This window comes from Lingula anatina, chromosome 6, assembly GCF_051362555.1.
Source record: "Lingula anatina isolate TDL-2025a chromosome 6, LinAna3.0, whole genome shotgun sequence".
NCBI lineage: Eukaryota > Metazoa > Brachiopoda > Lingulata > Lingulida > Lingulidae > Lingula > Lingula anatina.
In genome coordinates this window covers 23,174,431-23,193,378 of record NC_141772.1, presented here as the reverse complement: position 1 = coordinate 23,193,378, position 18,948 = coordinate 23,174,431, and the positions used below count along the sequence as shown (strand labels likewise).

The 18,948-nt window shown below is 37.7% G+C and overlaps 1 protein-coding gene across 2 annotated transcripts in view; it reads left to right on the top strand.

Moving 5' to 3' along the window:
- Positions 1 to 1,888: 1,888 nt before the first annotated feature.
- LOC106171307 (uncharacterized) overlaps positions 1,889 to 18,948 on the top strand; it is a 37,545-nt gene continuing 20,485 nt past the window's right edge. Inside the window, exons 1-4 of one of the 2 annotated variants that reach the window (XM_087016138.1) lie at positions 1,889 to 2,927; positions 14,313 to 14,384; positions 16,090 to 16,173; positions 16,429 to 16,500. In XM_087016138.1, coding sequence (XP_086872264.1) covers positions 2,698 to 2,927; positions 14,313 to 14,384; positions 16,090 to 16,173; positions 16,429 to 16,500 — 458 coding nt within the window. In that variant the 5' untranslated portion in view covers positions 1,889 to 2,697. The remainder of the gene's footprint in view (positions 2,928 to 14,312; positions 14,385 to 16,089; positions 16,174 to 16,428; positions 16,501 to 18,948) is intronic. The other variant, XM_087016139.1, reaches the window with a different exon arrangement.

The following is an 18,948-nucleotide window of genomic DNA, read 5'->3' as shown; positions in this document are numbered from 1 at the left end:
TCGGTTTTATCTTATAGCGCGTTTCATATACTTACGTACCAATTAGCCACTTCACGTCAATTAGATGTACAGAGCCTCACTTACCTATGGCAGTGTTCGACTTTATGGACGAAGCAGGGAGGTGGGGGTGGAGGGGGTGGGTGGGGGGGGGAGAGAGGGTAATAACAACTCCAATTCAGCTTCGCTTGAGAGCAGCTGAAAATCAAAGGTTATTAAAGTATGATTAGTAACTGGGATGGAAATAAATGTATATAGGCCTAGATGTGCAATATGCAAATAATAAATCCTGTATCTTTATGACCTTTTGTTATTTATTTAATATGTTTTCATTGTTTTTAAATTGTTTATAAATTATATCCAGTTATTTGCTGTTTAGAATCTTTCCAAAAGCTAAAAAAGAGCTTATGTTTTTTATGCTGTATTATAAATGTTGTGCTTCACTTGAATGGAATAAAACAAAGAGTTGTGTTGGAATATCTTACCCTTGAAAACCTAGCAAGACTTTTGGATTTCATAGCTTATTTCTTTATTAAAGCAAAAAATACTTAGACGTCAACGCAAATATTATAAATATAACATTTTGAAATAAATCTGAAAAAAAAATGTCCCTTTATAATTGCTAGCAGGAACAGCGTCATTGGAAGCATACCCAGATTTTTGTTGCATTTCTGTGTTCGATGTCAGTCTCTTGGACGTCTGCTGAAAACTGTGTGGTGTAAATTGTTGCCAATGGTGACGGTTCCATCCAGGTTTGGCCTGCCATTTATTATTTGGTGTCGAACCAGCCTGGTGATTGCCAATGAAAATGTAAGTGCTGACATTTTGAGGCAAGTCCTGGCGACGCAAATGGCGCTATATGCTGGAGGCCATTTTGGCCGTAACTTTCTGTTCCAACATGACAATGCCCAACCTCTTTGTAACCCCGCCCAGCTCAATGATTTTAATTATGAACAAGAAGTTCCAAATTTTTTTTGCAATATGATGTATTAGTCTTCATTAAGTCACTCTCTGGTGAATATGCAGTTTTGCTTTGATAGGCAGCATTCTCATAAAGTTAAAGAAATGTTCGTATATTGTTCCGAGATATTGCGCCTACTCGTTTTTATCTGTTACCTATACTATAACTGATACGCAAAGACGAGATTTTGATTAGTATTTCTCTCTGTATTTATCAACTTAAGATATCGGAATAAATTTATGTCTCGTTCGGATATACTCTTTTTTTTATTTCAAACGTTTTATTGAAAATAAGTTAAAATATCCAACAAACACCTGCAATTTAACGGATATGCACTTCCGCCGCTTGCTTCCTGTGTGGAGTCAACTTTTGCCTGGCAGGGAATATTACTTGGAAAGTTTGGTTCCAAAACAACCAGCAAATATTTGGTTAAATTATCTTGAAAGTTCACCAGCAATTTACCGGTTATCCGTTTCCTTCATATGTTTCCTGTTTTGTACGTAATTGCCGTGTACCTGTGCAATAATTACATCCTAAGGATTAAACCGAGATTATGTTAAATGTTTAAATTACCTATTCCCAGTAACTGTAACGTAAAGAATTCAAAATATAAGTATAATATCGCAGTCATTGCGTAAGATGTGAGCTTTTGTTATTTGTTGTAACTCCCTTTTTTAAGATGAAAAATTCAAGTGCACCTTAATGTTAAATTTTATGCTTTTCTCCTATTACCAAAGCAAATATTTGGTAAATATTTCCCACTGACGTAAAAAAACGAAGAAACAATTTAGGCACTTAAAATCGGTACTTTTCAAACAAACCCCCACTCCCTGATGATTTGTACAACAAACAATTATTTAGAACTGTTCAAAGGCTGTAATAAAAGAAATGTTTATAGAATTTGGGGTGAAGTATAACAATAAATACACAGGGGCGGATCCAGAGATATTTTCTGACAGTCTTCCAAATTATCTTTGTTGATCCATCTTCCATTTTTGACCGTCTTCCGACAGAAAACATTAGATGGCTGACAATGTAAAGTTGAAAATCAGACCGTCTTCCAGAAGACCCAGAAGACGGCCTAAATCCGCCCCTGATACAAGCAATATTTGTTGCCCCCATTCTGGCCTCTCTCAGCTCGCAGTATTTCCCCTATATATCCACTCAGCAAACAGACTGCGTACTACGCGCCTCGCACGCCGAGATCTCAGCCAATGATATCGGATTGACATTCTTCATTGCCTATTTTCCAGATCATGGCACTGAGGTCTGCCAGAGGAAGAGCAGCTCCATCTGCACTGTAACAGCGAATCAGCTGGTGTCGCTTTTACATTATTGATAGAAATACGGGCTGCGCTTTCCGTGTCGTTTTAGACTAGTCCACACGCGAAGCTGACGGAGTCAGCAACACACCGCCGTCAACGTGCTCCACTGGGGACATTCTGCTGCGTGACACAGAAACCATTTGATGAACGCTCCCACGGCGCTAACAAACTTCATTAACAATCGCACATACGGTGAATATCAGTCGACACCAGTAACGAGGCAGGCGCTAAAAGCACATCTTGTAAGTTACTTTGGGAGTATAACCATTTTAAAGGTACCTTGAAAGGAAAACACAATTACAAAGGTGGAACCGCTGATCCAACGGAGGTTTTGTTTCACGTCGCTTCACAGCAATTGTAGAACTATACTCTTTTGTTTAACAGAATACAAGAGAAGTCTTCACAAGGCTTAAAATGCCGTCTGGGCACTGGTCACCACTGGTCATACGGCTGTGTTGTATACTAACGGTCATCATCATGACAGCAGATAGACTGTACATCAGTGGTCAGTCGACGCACAGCTGTCCAGAGGTTTGTCGGTGCCGTAACGAGAGGTACGCAGGGCTGACCACCGACTGTAGCTTCACGGGGGGCGGGATGAATGCCTCGGTCTGGATGGACATCTCTCCCCGGACCAAGAAACTGTGAGTACCTCTTGTTGTGTGTTTCTTGTACCTTCAGGTTTATTTATTTATCTTAATATTTGCTTACCCTGAGATGAATACTTCTCACAGATGAAGGATTATTTTTGCCGTCTCCTGTGTTGGACTTGCGCAATGTTTGTCAAAATTTTTGATATAAACAGTTTCATGTATACAAATTTTTACTGTATACTCCGGTATACAAAGTAAAATTTTGGACGCCTGTCGTTCCAATTAAAATACAATTGTTTGTCGCTGTGAGTGACATCTTCGTAATGTGACTATACATCTTCATTATGACAATATTGGTATGAAATATAAAGGGGTTTCTATATCCTTTTAAATGAAATATTAACGAAGGAATCAAACAGGGATCGGTGGGTCAAAGTTCTCACCACTGCCAGCGCCGTGGAGCTCCCAAACAATTTATTCATCTAACAAATAAATTATATTGATATCCGAAAATGTTAAAAGTGAAGTGAATGGTTACGATCTTGAAATCGTATACATGTACACTGACAGATATTACTGCTTTGACGATACAGTGTTGGGGCAAAGAAAAACGTATTTTTTCGAATCCGATTTGATGGCTATTACTGAAGGCTGCCCTTCAGTGCTCTTAAGCGCACCGGTGTAGTTGGCATAGCTCTTTGAAATAAACAGCTTAATTGATAAATCTCTCCGAAGAGAAAAACCTTAATGCTTTCTGTTCACGGATTGTTTTTCAAGCATAGTTGAAAGTAGAACATCATGTAAACGCACGTATGGAATAATACTGGTATTGCTGTCGGTAAAAAACAATATAAAATATTCTAATAGCTGGCGTTCTAAAATAGGCATGTCATTCATTTTGATTGTCTTCCATCTTCCAATCTTCAAATAAGATGTAATATTTGATAAAGGATGATACTCTGATGTCCATTGGGCTTTAATGTTATCCACTAAAATAATAACGTCATCACAATTGCCCTCTTTATCGGGACAATATTTAAAAAATTAAAAGATCAATTATTTCAAATTCTGAAATGCCTGAACTTCTTTTAAACGACTTTCCATAGAGAGATTTATTTATTCGTTTATTGCTAAGCATTACACGACTTCGATATATCACGTATGAATTGTGTCTCTCATATAATATTATCAATAATTAATGCCACGAACGTCGCAAAATGATACGTGCATGTCTTTCCTTTATTAGAATTATCTCACCACACATTGTCGTTTGGTATAAGAAGCATGTGTAGTCTTTTTGCGAGCTTTTTCTATGATCGTTTTGCTGGTGTGCCTTTTACGCTGATGGGTTCTGGAGACCAAACATACACTACCTTAACAGAATTAGTGTTGGCTTCGGAAATAGTTGAACTTAAGTGTGAATAAGTTAAAGACGAAAATATGGGATAATATGGAATAATGCTTTCTCTTATGCCCTTTGTCTCAACGTGTTTGTGTCTACATAGAAGAAAAAAGAACACATTTGACTCTGGGGAATCAGGCTTCCAGATAATTTACCTAATTGTTTTCGCAATTTAGGCATATTTGTAAAAAAATAAAATAAATAAATAAAATAAAATAAAATAAAAATAAATAAAAATGCTTTTTTTGCAATAAACTTACACTAGCAAATATGGTTGTTATTACAGGGAGATATCAAGACTATGTAGTTCTAAGGCGTAGAATGGTTTCTCACAAAGAGAAAGGATATCTTACGAACCTACTTGTAAGAGGGTCATAGCTCGAAGACCGCAAAGATAAGTAATCAAGGAGCGCTATCTCTTTTTCCCAAGTTATGAAGCCTGCTACGAAGTGTATGTAAAATGGAGATTTGACTCAAGAGAATCTCTTTATTTATAAGAAGTTAAAAATCTTTAAGGTGGATGGATCCATACACTTGGTCACAACAAAGACACCCACTCTTGTTCAGAAATCTTAGCTCTTGTGAGTTTAAAAGGTCGCACCTCGCTATGCTGAAGCGTTTTAGACCCCAAAATGGACCAAGAGCGTGTCTGATCAGGACTTGGCGCAAACGCATTTGAATTCAGAACGCAGCGAAAAGTTGCCGTCGCCGCCTGTGACATTTGAATAATTCACCATGGCAACACCACGTAAGAACGTTTGCTGCTGGCAGGTTCTTGTAATACAGGTCATAAATATCAAAATATAAGTAGAGCAAATATTGATTATAGAAATCTACAGATCATTTTCAGGCAAAATCACACGGTGAGATACAAGCTCAGCTACTCGCCTCGCTAGGCCGTTGGCTCCAACCATTTATCTGATTTTGATATGGGTCCCGTAGAATGGGGTTGTGAGAGAAAAAAAACGAAGCAACCTGTTTCTCGAATGAGACAAATCTTCCTAAAGACGGTAGCTCAGTTTGTAGGTCGAAGTGTGTACTAAGCCTTTAGAGTGGAGTAAATTACAGCGTCATAATCTTTTTCTTGGCGTTAAGTACCGCTCTGTTGGAAATCTGGGATACGGTCGACCTGCACGGATCTGTGACCTTTTGGCGCAAGATTGGTGACGTCATACGCTAAAGATCACAAAGCCACGACTGTTCAAGGCAACGCTTACAAACGGTCGTCGATCAAACTAAGCAATCGTGTATTTAATCAGCCACCAACTAAGGCGTTCCAAGAACCAAGTATTTTTAATAGCTTCTGTGTATTTCTCAATCGAACACCTCGCCGCATAACCATGACATCCACCCATGACATATCAAGTTATGGTAAATAAGGGCAGATTAAGAATTCACTGGAATTCCGGCTAGCTGTGACACGTATTGGTTTTTAATTCTTCTCTTTCACTTGTTGTTTCCCTCGTAGTATGGTGCACAGCGTTCATAAAATGAATTTCCTTTAGATTGGTAAACTTGTCAGCGGGCACTGCGATTGGCAATCATCGCATGGCATTTGATAATTGATACTTGATTCTTAGCATTGTCCATTATTTAGAAACAATGTCAGCTGGTATTATTGTTGAAGAAAATGTGAAATCAACACGATATGTATGTGTAATCAAATTCTCTTTTGGATATTAACGAGATTCACGTTAATAGCGCTGTCGAGACCAACAGTAGTCTGTCCTATATAAATTTCACTGGGTGTCAACTTGTTGTCATGACCAGGTTGCAAAAGACAACATAAATGAGTTTCTCGTAAGATCAAATTCTTTAATCTAAGGATCTTTGTTGTATTCCCACCTTAACGTTGTTTATAACAGATTTTATAATTAACATGCGTCAGCTCTTTCCAAGAAAGTTGAACGTAAAACATATCTTAGTCTGAATCCTTTCCCTTTTCCAACAAGTTGTTTACTGTTGTCCATGTATACTATAGTATAACGCTGCATGGCGTGAATCTTAGCTTAAATATTAATTTCAGTTATCCGTTGTGAAGTGGCCATTTTTAGCCGTACTTGTAGTCGTCAAACTGCTTTCAGGAATTATTGTATTAATTTATCTTATTAATTTACATCACGGCCGACATCTTATTGTTTCAAAGTTAGACAACCCTGAAAATTTTATCTAAAACCGCGTAAAACTTTTTGAAAAAACGCTGTTCACTAGCAAACCAACAAATTCATAAACCTTAACCTCCTTTGAGGTTGTAAAATGAATTCCCTTCAAGAGAGACATACATAAGAAACTCTCCCCCTTTTTCTTCTCCCTGTAATTGAGTATTTAGCGGCATTGTGGCCGACGACAAGTTTGAAGCTGCGGCGCTGTCATCTGTTGGTCTTCTTCTCATTTATTCTTACACGTTATTTTGATATAACGGGCCTCATAAACAATAATTGTCTTAGATTTTCGAACACAAATACCCAAAATAATGACTAGATCGAGCCACGATTTGAATACCCAAACGTACAATTAGTGCACATGAACACAGTCAGAGCGCTCCGGGTGTCATAACGCTGTGCTTGTGGCAAGTAATTTAAAGGGATAATAACTCTTCGTATGAGATCTATATTTCATAATAAAAACCTTGTGAATAACTCATAGAAATATAATATATTCTGTTTTACCACACAAACAGCAGTTATAGCTTTTATTCTGATATTTGAACTTGTCTTTAGACCACGTGACCTCCATTGATGTCTATACTCTGTTAAAATCTCTTAAGAGATTTTAACAAAAAACCAAACTTTTAAGAAAAAAACCAGGGACTAACTTTGAATGTAAAAATGGATTCATTAACCATTGGTAAGTATGGGAAAATTGTTGTTTACTCCAGGCAAATTCATTTTTTGGCCGAAACGAAGAGTTATTATTGTTTTAACGTTGGGATACTTCATTCGTGTCTCGAGTCGTTCATCAGGGCAATTTTGCAAACGCCCAATCCGTTCATAAGGCCTGTATTACATCACGTTTAATTTCAAAGGAATGTTTGGAATTTGATTATTCAGGACTTTGATAGACCTTAAAAAAACAAGTTCGTAGAGTCAATTAAAAGGAATTATTTCTTTTGTAAAGTTATCTAAACTGAGAACGTACTACTGAGAGCGGTAATTTTCGTAGGCGTTTCTAACAGTTAATTTAGTGTTCTGCTGTTAACAGCAAGGTGTCTCAGTTCTATATGAAAGATTGATTGAAAAATAAAGATGCTTACTTTGAATCAGAGGCTTTCGCGGCAATTTTCATCCATTCATCAAAGAATGGGGAGCCATTCTCTTTTCAGTTCTGACGTAGCATAACGGAAATAATGTTAATTCATGCGCAGATATCGGGTGAATTTTTCATCATTTCAGGAAACAAACATATCACATTCAGCATAAAATAGATACAATCACACTACAGGTAACAAAATGGCAATTTTTTCATATCCGGTGATCAGATAACATTTCGATTGGTAAAAAATTGACTTGTTTCTGAATAGACTTAGAGCGTTTCACCTGCGAGCCAAAGCGTTTTGACCTTTCATCAATGCCTTTGGTGAAGGGGTCAAAAAGCCATGCCTACTAACTTGAAACACGTTATAAGTCAATTAAAAAAAAGCAATATACGCGTACGACCTTTGCACAAGAGGGAATGAAAAACCTATTTCTCTCTAATTTAAGATATCGCTTCAAACAAGAACTCCATATGCTCCCCGTAGTTGAGTGCTGTCTGCCTTTGTTTTCCTGGAAGAAATTATTAACTCAACTTTTGGGTAATACTTGTCTGCTTCCATGTAATATGATTAAGGTTATTATTTACATTACATGAAAGTAATCGGAGACTGTTTACTATTTAAAGTGACAGTTCGTCGAATTTTTAATGCCCTTGAGTTTTTTTCTAGATTTTACATACTAACGTTTAAAAGGCGTGTAAAATCGAGAGACGACGTTTCCCACTTGGCTTAAGCCAAATTAACAAAATCTGATCTTTGGAAGGGATATACTTATTTGAAATTTAAATTGATGAAATTTAGACAGTTGGTGTGTAATGAATAGTGTGGATAATGCCTAGGAAAATCGTTATATCTTGAGTCACGACTCAGAAAAAAAAAGCAAAAAAAAACAATGCAGAAACTAGACACCCCCTGCGAAGGACGCAAGAAAGACCATGAACAGCCAGGTTGTCAAACCGCACAGAACAGAACTATCTGGTTTTGTATAACGCCCGATTTACTTCCAATGAGGCCCCTGGGTTTCTGCCCTTTTGGATATCATGAGAGAACGAGTATAGCCTTCACCCTTTGAGGCACTCAATTGTTGAGTTATAATGCATGGGCCTGCATAAAGACATACCAACTATCTGCAACAATTAAAACATTAGAGAGCCCTACGTGTTGGGCAAAGTACAAAGTTCCAGACGAAAGAAAGGTTGTATATGTTAGAGAAATAATAAGTACAAAAATAAGTACAAAACGTATGAAGAGGATTTGTATGTTGTACAAAGAAGAACAAAACGTTTGCAACAGTTATGAATTTTGGACAAATTAGTACAAAGTGTAAGAGAAAGTCCCGTTTATTGGACAAATAAATATAAAATGTACAAGAAAGATCTGTATGGTGTACAAATAAGCACAAACTGTAGGAGAAAGAATAAGTACAGAGCATAGAAGAAAGTCGAGTATGGTGTATAAAAAAGTACAAAATGTAGGAAAAGGTCCCGTGTGTCGTCACCTTCATAGTTACAAAGGGCAAGATTTAAAAAACAACTTTTCCTTATAAAGATAGAAACTGCTAAATTTCATTCGTGACAATGACATTAGACATTTAGAACTCCAAAACAGGTTTCAGTGTTTTTTGATACAATAGACATACGTTGGTGACGAAAGATAGAAGTTGTTGATATTTCCATGATTTTGTTTCTGTTTAAAGGTTTAAAGAGTATTGTATAACTTTAAATGTCGATGACATCATATTTTTGCGTAAAGAAAAAAAAACATGTTGTTAGGCAAGACACATAGGACGACTCCGACCACTTCACAAATAAGCGCCTTTCTTTCGTGCTTTGTGGGTTGGGAATTTTTCTACTTTATAAACAATCTTTTAATCATTTTACCGACTTTTTGTTCAAAAACAAAGTGGGCGCATGTGTTGGCTCACCACACATTTTTTGGCTGAACGGTGTAATGCAATGAGCTTTGGTGAACATGCCGTGACAAATGGTAAGTACAGTGTAGGTATAGTATAGCATTTTATTGAAACAATCAATAACTAGTCCTGGTGAAAATTCAGGCATAGCGCGTGGCTAACCGACATCAGGTAACTTTTAAGGTCAAATGATGACCTTCAGAATGCGGTTACGTCGCACAGGCACGAGGCTGGCTCTTGCGAAACGTGCTCTACTTATTACGTCATCACGTCACCGGCTGTGGTCTCTCCAGGCACTTAAATGACAGTACGGAAAAATGGAAAAAAGCTTCAAGTTATGAAGGCGAAAACATTTATCAGCAGCCATGCATAGCTAAAAGGAGTTACGCTCAGTTTCATCTCATTCTTTGTTTTAAAAGACACCATTGTTGTTTCATAATGTTTACAATATCATGCCCCATTGGACGAAATACTCAAACGCCATTTTATCTTATTCTTAGAGATTGTTTTGAGCTTTTGCACACTGCCCTTGAAAAATTATATTAGGGGAGGGGTTAAAGTTCTCTATTTAGATTCTTATTATCCAGATTGTAACATAAAGTGTGTGTTTGTTCTGTTCAAAGGGAGGTTTAGATAAGATCGAAAATTGACGGCATCAATTGACGTTGTTAAAAACTTACAACAATTCACACGGAATTTTAAAGATTGGGTGCGAGAAGAGAATCACTTTGTCTGGTATCTGTACCAGTATATGCACATTCACTAAGTACGGACATACATACATACATACATACATACATACAAACATACATATACCAGTACGCGGGCACCAGCTGCTAGAACCTCCCATTACTGGCACTGCGCTCCGACAAAGCAGTTTGAGGGGCCATACTGCAAAATAATAGCAATAAGACCCGAAAATGGCACATTTGTTGTTCAGTCTGTGGCCATAGATTTCCCATTTTCCAATATCCTGACCAACTTAAAGCGGCAAACCTGCTATTTGCTGATTTTTCGTGGAAGAGCTGCCACAGCCCCTGGAGTAAAGTGAGACTACCCGAACAGAAAGCAGACGATTCCTTTTCTATACTGCGAACATTATAATGCCAATAGAAAAAACATGTGTGCGATGGTATCTAGCTAGATATTTGATTTTGATGGTACTTCTTGGCGAATAATTATTGACAAGTCATTGGAACCATAACGTTTCACCAATAAAAGTATGCCACGTGAACACAGCGTTTTTCCAATCAACCCAGAGCATAATCCCTACTAACTACATGTAGCTTGTGAACAAAAATGCTGGGCAAATGGAAGTGGATATGGTAGCCTGTGTGCACTAATTTGGACAGCAAGTCACCGTCTCTCCTCATTAAAATCTTACACTAGCCTTCAACTGTGATCAGTCGTTCTATCTTCCTGAAAGTGGAAAGAGATAATGGAGATATTCGTGTCTTCGTGCTCGTTTATGTGTCTTACTTTTGAATAAGGTTCTTTCTTCACACGTTGTTGCTCGTTTGGATACGTGTACCAATCCTTCCCAAGAGGCCGTTTCGACACGGAGATATTTTATATGCAGAGAAGCACGTTCCATATACATGTATATTGACTTTGACGCCTCCGCTGCGAAAAAAAAAAAAAAAAAAAAAAAAAAAGAAAAGAAAAAGCAAAAGAAAAAAAATTAATCACGCGGTTCAACAGAAGCGCACGAATAATCAGACTAATACGTACATGCATATATAATCATATTATATATCTGCTAGCTACGGAATATTTCAAGAATATAACCGAGTCTAACGTTTTTTGGTCGACCTCTGCGACCTAACAACGAACAATGTTTATTGCGTGCTCGGAACAATCACTATAATTTTCTTGGCAATAGACCTCTCAGATAATAATATACATGACAGGGATTGGTCTTTCCATTCTTTCTTTTTTTTTTTTTTTTTGTAACAACATGTTCATTCATATTTTCATAACCGTTGCGATCGATTTTCTTTGAAAAAACAAGTAACAAATGACATGAGGAATCTTTGGGTGCTATGTATTTTGCTTCGGTTCACGTGGTATTTAAATCTTCCCAATGTTGCTGACATGTACTTTGTACACCTGTTCACCAGTTTATTCCAATCTCCTCATGTACTGCACTTAACTAGATGACAGTGACACATCTGGCTCTCTGAAACCCATATAACTATTTACAATTCGTGATAACAACTAGAGGACAACAAAGGACGCGAGTCTGAACGTGATCTCCTGATTTGTTGCTTGTTTGAACTAATTTCGACAAGCCTGATAGGAAATTGGCAACACTGCACAGGGAATTTGATTCAGTTCCTTATTAGAGCAGAAAGTGCAGGTTTGTCAACAGGCATACTGTTTTATTGTAAAAATGAGAATGCCATCCTCAGAGGGGACTGCCAATTTTAGCTACATATCTGAAAAGGGAGATGGTAGCCACATACTGATGCACCGTATTCTAAGTATAGTTTCGAAGTTGATCACGTGATGGTCAACACATTGGTACTACCTTTTTTAGATGTGGATTATACCATATTTAATTGACAGAACATTTAGGTTAAGACAAATAATGCCATTTTTATTGATTGAACTCGTACAATTACAGGAAACGTCTGCACAACCACGACTTATGTAAGGATGGATATGGCTTCATCAATTCATGGATAATGTCTAGAAGACAGCACTTGTTCAGAATCACACAAATGTTTCAGAACTTCTCTTGTGTGAAAGGGGGAGGGAGTTATTGGTGTGGTCTTCTTCCCCCCCCCCCCCCCCCCCCCCCCCCATCCTTAACATTCTGTTATATAACTCAGAGATTTGTCTGAAGAATGGACGTCTGAAACATTGGTTTTGGAGCATCCGTGTCTGGTCTCACGCTATTTCGTTTTATGCTGTCTCCAATCTGTCAAATAATAAATTGTCTGAACCACACTTTGAGTGAAATTAAATGGAGAAGGGCAAGGTGAAATTTCCCTCAACCTTTGTTTCCTCATTGCTGCGTACGGTGATTGTAGTATTGTGTATTTGATAGGGTTGTGCTGATTATATCCATTGTTATTGATTTGTTCAATTGGGATGCTACCATGTGTGGGTGAAAACCAATGCAAGAAGAGCACATATAAAATGTTGTAAACCCTTGAATACACCTATGGAAGTGTTTCTGTTGCTCATGGACTGTTTACACACCAAAAAGACAAATAGGACATGCATGACGCGTCACAGAAATGCTAGTTTAGTAGGCTATATGATGTTTTAGTGATAAATTAGGCAGGAACAGGTACTTTAATTTTGACACAGTGGGAAACAGGGCTTGTCAGATCACTGTTCCATCGTCATGGCAACACGTCCCAGTATTTATACATGTAGTATAAATAGGACCTAACGCATGGTTACTTCCTCCTTAATTTTTCAAAAAATTCACCTAGGAAACCGGAAGCGTTATTTCGGTGGTTCTTTGTTTCTTCGTGAATACATCTATTCAGCCTTACGTTTGAAAATAATCACATATCTGATTTTTTGAACGCATCTATCTCAAAGCCTCTCAAACCAAGAAATATAGCTGCCATTGATAACCAGTTTAGCAAAAGGAATCTACGTACTGAAAGGGAAAGGGGACTTGTTCGAACAGGGATCTGTTTCACACTGCAAATCAAGCCAAAGCTTGGAATGGCGGGAATTTGGTGTCAGTATTTATGAGTCAATCTTTCTAACTATACCGTAAAATCATTTTTACACAGTTGAATGATTTCTCGCGGAACGTGCAGCAAAAAAGAAAACGGTATTTATAAAATCTTTAGAGAACACACACTTTCCAAGCTCATTCTTGCGTACGTCATCTTCTAGAGGCGGTTTGTCTCCTAGCAGTAGATACAATTGTTAACAATTAACTCCACCCATTGCACGTTTCGCTACACGCAACACGTTGACCGCCATTCTTAAATCTAGTAGCAGGGGCGGATCCAGGATCATTTGAAGGGGGGCCCGCAGATGCCAAGCCGACCCCCCCCCCCTCCCCCCTCACCCCCGTTGGCGTGGGCCCCGAAAAAACTGGTATTTGAGACGGCGAACGGTGCCATTTGGTACGGTTTAATATTATAAATCAACTAGTCAAAATCCTAATTCCAAGAAGGGAACATAAGAGTGATTTTTTCCAGAAACTGAAGGGGGGTAAGGGCCCCCCCCCCCCTGACCCTCCCCCCTCTAAATCCGCTACTGAGTAGGCCAACTGACTAATGTCGTATGCTCTTTGTCATGAGTGATAACATTAACCTATGTGAACAAAACCATTATTTATCAATCAAAATGTAATTACCGGGTACCTTTATCATACCTCATAAAATACAAATTACTTCATGTACATGTGATGGCACGACAAGAAAGACAATGAGGTGATCTTTTGAGGAAATACCAAGATCCTTTGTCTCGGATTTTTTTGCTGAGAGTCTGGTGGAATGAAAATAACATTTGAATGTCAAGCATCCGTTTATTTTAAATATTTTTTCTATTAGTAATCAATGCGTTGGTCTTTATCGGCGTGATTTTGCCGATAATGCCGAATTTATTTTAGTTGAAAACAATTGTTCTGTGACATAAAGCATTAAGACACGAACTTTACCTGTGCACTTACATAGTAATAGATAGATGTCTTCGATCAGAAATTCTTAATATGGTATAACATACAAAAGAACATATTTAACAGTAAATATTAAAATGCTGCACTTAATTTGTATATATTGAGATATATTAGCGGATTGGGGACTTGGAATTCTAATCACCGGGTGTTGATATTCCTGTAATTCTTTACAATTAACAGATTTTCCTTAATGACCAGCTGTAATTATGTTTCAGATTGCTGTCTGGAAATGGGTTGTCGGCACTGCCAAGAGAAGCTTTTGGAAACATAGGAAATCTACAGATGTTGTAAGTACACTGTATAAAGAGGCCTATGGTTCTTGTTCTTCAGCCTCTTCGCCAGAACCGAATACTCAACATTACTCATTCATATACCCAGTGGCCTCAATATTACTTTTTGCACACAGATATGAGGACATTTGCCCATTTTTTCACAATTTTCTGTTGCCCTGCTTCAAATGATAAACATGTCAAGACAAGTTTTATGAACAAAATGGATGACAAAAGCAACAGATAATTGCACTATTTCGTGATCTGACCTTGCGAGTCCTTGGTGGAGCAAACGCGATCGATGTGACTAATCTTTGTTCTTCTTTTCAATCAAAAATCGCTTGGAAAATTACTGGGAATTACCACCAAGAGAATAAAGATGGTCACTTGAGCAGTTTATTTCTTGGAAAAACCAACTCTCCTCAATCATGGCCCAGTCCCCGTGTTGTTTCCCTGCCTATACGTTATCTGCGGGTCAGTTAGCACTGTAAGGGCAGGGCGGCCTAGGGTTTCATGCGGAGAGACGGGGCAACCCTGTCTATGACGAGGTGACTGAATGGCGAGGGTTAGCTATTTCTGCGGCATGTCATGGCCATTCCAACCAGATATACGTGTGTGTGTGTGTGTGTGTGTGTGTGTAGTTTTATATATAACTGCTTGAGTTATTTTTGTTACTTAAGTAAGTCAGATTTGTCCACAGAAGCTGTTGATGTATATGACAAAGGTTACTACAGGACAAAGAAAAATGTTTTATAGGTGTAAAATATTCTCTCACTGAATAGTTCAAGGAAAATTACATCCATATGATAGTGATATACTAGATGTAGTCAGTTCAACACGACATTTTTGTTTTATAGGGCTACACAGTGTTTTACAGCCTTATCGTGATTTGCTATCGACTTTTAACTCAGTTGTCATCGTTCGTTTTCTATTATTGCATGAACACTAACAGCCATGGCCCGTTATACTTCAATCCACCGTATAAATTGAATGAGAGGATATAACTTCATTATTAATTTTTGGAGTTGATTTAAGGCGACCGAATCATTGTATGTGGGTTCAGTCATAATGTTAGAAATGAGATGGGATTTAAAAGAGCCATCAGCAGGGTGATATACAGAGCTCTGGTACCTACCGGTACTTCTGAACTTTTAGACCAAGCTTTTAATTTACTTTTAGACTAGCTTAATCATTAATTAGCGGTCCAAGCAAACCAGATATTGTCCCTGCTTAAAAACGAGAAAGACAAGGGTGCAGTTTTTTTCCCGATATTAAGTTATTGTTAGTAAAGTTTTAATTTAAGAACGGTAATTTTGGTCTAAAAGTCTTCGGTCTAACTGCTGCAGAAATGAACGTCAGTCAAAAGCTGTTTTTATCAAAACCGTTATTTGGTCATTAACAGACTCTACAGACTCGCGCTGTTTCAAAACAATAACAGTAAAAGGTGGTTAAGTTCTTAGTAAGTTTTTAATGGACTTTGAGTTATTAATCCTGTATGAAAATGGACAGCCATTTTCGTTTTGCAGGAACGGCAGTTATTTTTGCACATTTCACCGTACATCTGACATATGTTGACCCAGCCTAATTACCGTCTATTTCCTCTGTGTCTGATGTACCAGTACATTGACCAAGCAGATAACAAACCATGATTATTTCTCAAGGGACAGCAAATATTTGAATTGGTTTCTGGTTAAATCTGCAATTACTTGTCCTTTTTTTTCAGGTCTCTGAGTGATAACAAGTTTGCTGACCTGGCTGACCTGGTGGCCGTCATGTCGAAGAATGCCACATCCTCAATTTTAAACATGTGAGTGTATTTTTCTACTTCCTTTTATTCTTTGCAACTTGGAGAATTTCTAATATCAAGCATATTATCTTTACAATATATTTGCTGTAAAGACGGTTTGAATAATGTTCTTTTCAATTCGGATATTGGATCCCTCGCAAAACTAATTTGCAATCAAAGCAACCGTTCCTAATACAGAAAGTTGTAGATAAATGCGGCGGAGAACCACAACAATCATGTTAATGCAAAACCGCTCGGCTAATTTGTTTTTTCCAGGAATCTGTCACGGAATAATTTTACAAAAGTTCGGAATGGAACTTTTGTTTCTTTAGTCAGTTTACAGACATTGTAAGTACTTAAGCACGCCATTTTTTGCATGGAACAAGTTATTTGCTAACCTTTTATAATATCACCATTGCCATATCCAAACTAACATAAACAGTTGACTATTTACATTTCAGTGGAGCATGTACATACTACGATATCCCCTTGCCTCCCATACCATATAATACGTACCATCCCAATAATCCAACACACTTTTTTCCATTCTAAAACGTCCTTCATAATATTACTAACCCCATCGAAGTTTAAGCCATGATTTCAACTATTTTTAATACTAATAAAGACTATCCACTTTTACCTCAACCTTACCTGACTCTTAACCGGGCTATAGCTTTTACCTGCCATAAACTTTATATCACTAATTTGTCTTGTTGGATTTTGAACCGTCCGCAATATGCTAAGATTATAAACATAGGTGTGTCATCGGCCTGTCTAACAAGATTTCTCAGTTGACAAGATAACACTAAGCAAATTAACTAACAAATTCCCCTGCTGACAAGATTAGGCCTACATTTAGTGAAGTTGCATGGTTGTCAAGGTAAAGGTCTCAGGGCAAGCAGATACATTTTCTGTCTGTGTCGTGTTATAAACAGCGAAATAACACAAGTAAATAAAGGAGATACTTTTGAAACTTCGTAGAATACATGCATTTTATACACTCATGGCGTTAGCAACACTGAGTGGAAAAAGCTACATTGTACATATACAAAAAAATTGACACAGAGTATATGTGCACTGCTTTTCACTACCCATGTAACCTAATTTTTATAATTTTGCATTGTATGCGCCTTACTAATATTCTACGGTTTGCTCATTCCCCGCAATATCCGCTTTTCTTGAATTCCACGAGGGTTAAATAGGGTTGATTCCGTTTAAATGAGTTTAAATACCTAGAAATGATTTTTCTGGAAATTTCAACGATTTTCCCCTTAATCATCAAGGATATCCTGTCTAACACTGTTTTGAGGTCTAAATTTATCAAAACTAGTGAAATCCAATAGTCTCCATCTCTATTATGAGAGAGACGCACATATTTTAAACCTTTGAATGCAAAAAGACAAAAATAAGGTTTAATCTTTCTGTTGTTAACCGTAGTGGGTTTTTGGTATAGGCCTACCTTGCTGGTTACATGTAAGAGAATAGTATTGGATTTCCCGGGAAAATAAGACTTATTTTTGGCTATGTAAATCTTACATGCATTGTATTCTTTTGTGGTTTGAATAAATGCTCAGCTAACACCTTGTAGGTACAATTGATTTAGAGATATTATTGGTGACAATGTTGCTACATGTACAGGGCCAGATCCAGAGATATTTTCTGACAGTCTTCCAAATTACCTTTGTTGATCCATCCTCCATTTCTGACCGTCTTCCGACAGAAAAAAAAAAAAAAAAAAAAAAAAAAAACATAGGCCCCTATAGGCCTACCCGTCAATGTAAACTTGAAAATCTCACCATCTTCTGAAAGACCCAAAAGACGGCCTCTATCCGCCCCTGATGTGCATGCACTTAGTAAAATGAACGAAGGAGGCCTAATCGTAGAAGGCAACACACCTTTGTACAATCCTACAGATTGGTTTGGTTTGATTTAGAGTACTGGAACGTTTTGTGGAAAAAAATCAGTTATAGTGTGGCTACATTGTAGCAACTACTCATCCGTGGCAATGCTAAGGACCCTTCTCGTCCTGACCTTCACCTTGACCGCACCCCGTCATGGGTGACGAGACCAGGTCCCGGTATCACAAATTAACTTAAGTCAGGTTCCCTGGCTATGAACTTAATTACCAAGGTTACATGGTCACATGGGCAGATCTTACCCTATCAGGTGCAGTGTAACAGCACCCTGATGAGAATCCTAGTCAACTAAGCCGGGGAAATGACTAAAGTTTATTTGTGAAACTGGAGACAGAACGTCCCGTGTTCAAACCGTTGTGTTCAGATTGTACATACTTATACACCCATAAAATGAATGCTGCCTTAACTGAAGACGATTTTGTATTCAGAATAAAGATGTGCTGTTTCTTTTTGCTTCACGGAATTTGAAGATAGCAGTTTAATACAAACATAGAAGGCGCATGGCTTTAAAGAAAGAAAAACGGAGACGTTTTGGTCCCGACGCGTGAAGGCGTGATCGTGGAAAAATGTCTTTCATTATCAAAGTTCGACTCTACTTAAATCGATTTTATGCTTTACTGATCAGTTATCACCACATCCTATGATTAATATCAAAATGTGTCGACAACAATCGATAAAGATTGCTTTCAACTGCAATATACACAATTTTCTCAAAACGTTCTGGTTTTAACTACGGAGTGAGACCTTGGCATAGCCAACTTCCAAGTCAGGGCATTACCCAATATCACTATCCATTCAATATCATTAACCACGTTTAAAAGAGTCCTCAGGTAGGCCTATCATACAGTCGTTTTTAATCGATTGCCAAAAGTAACACGTA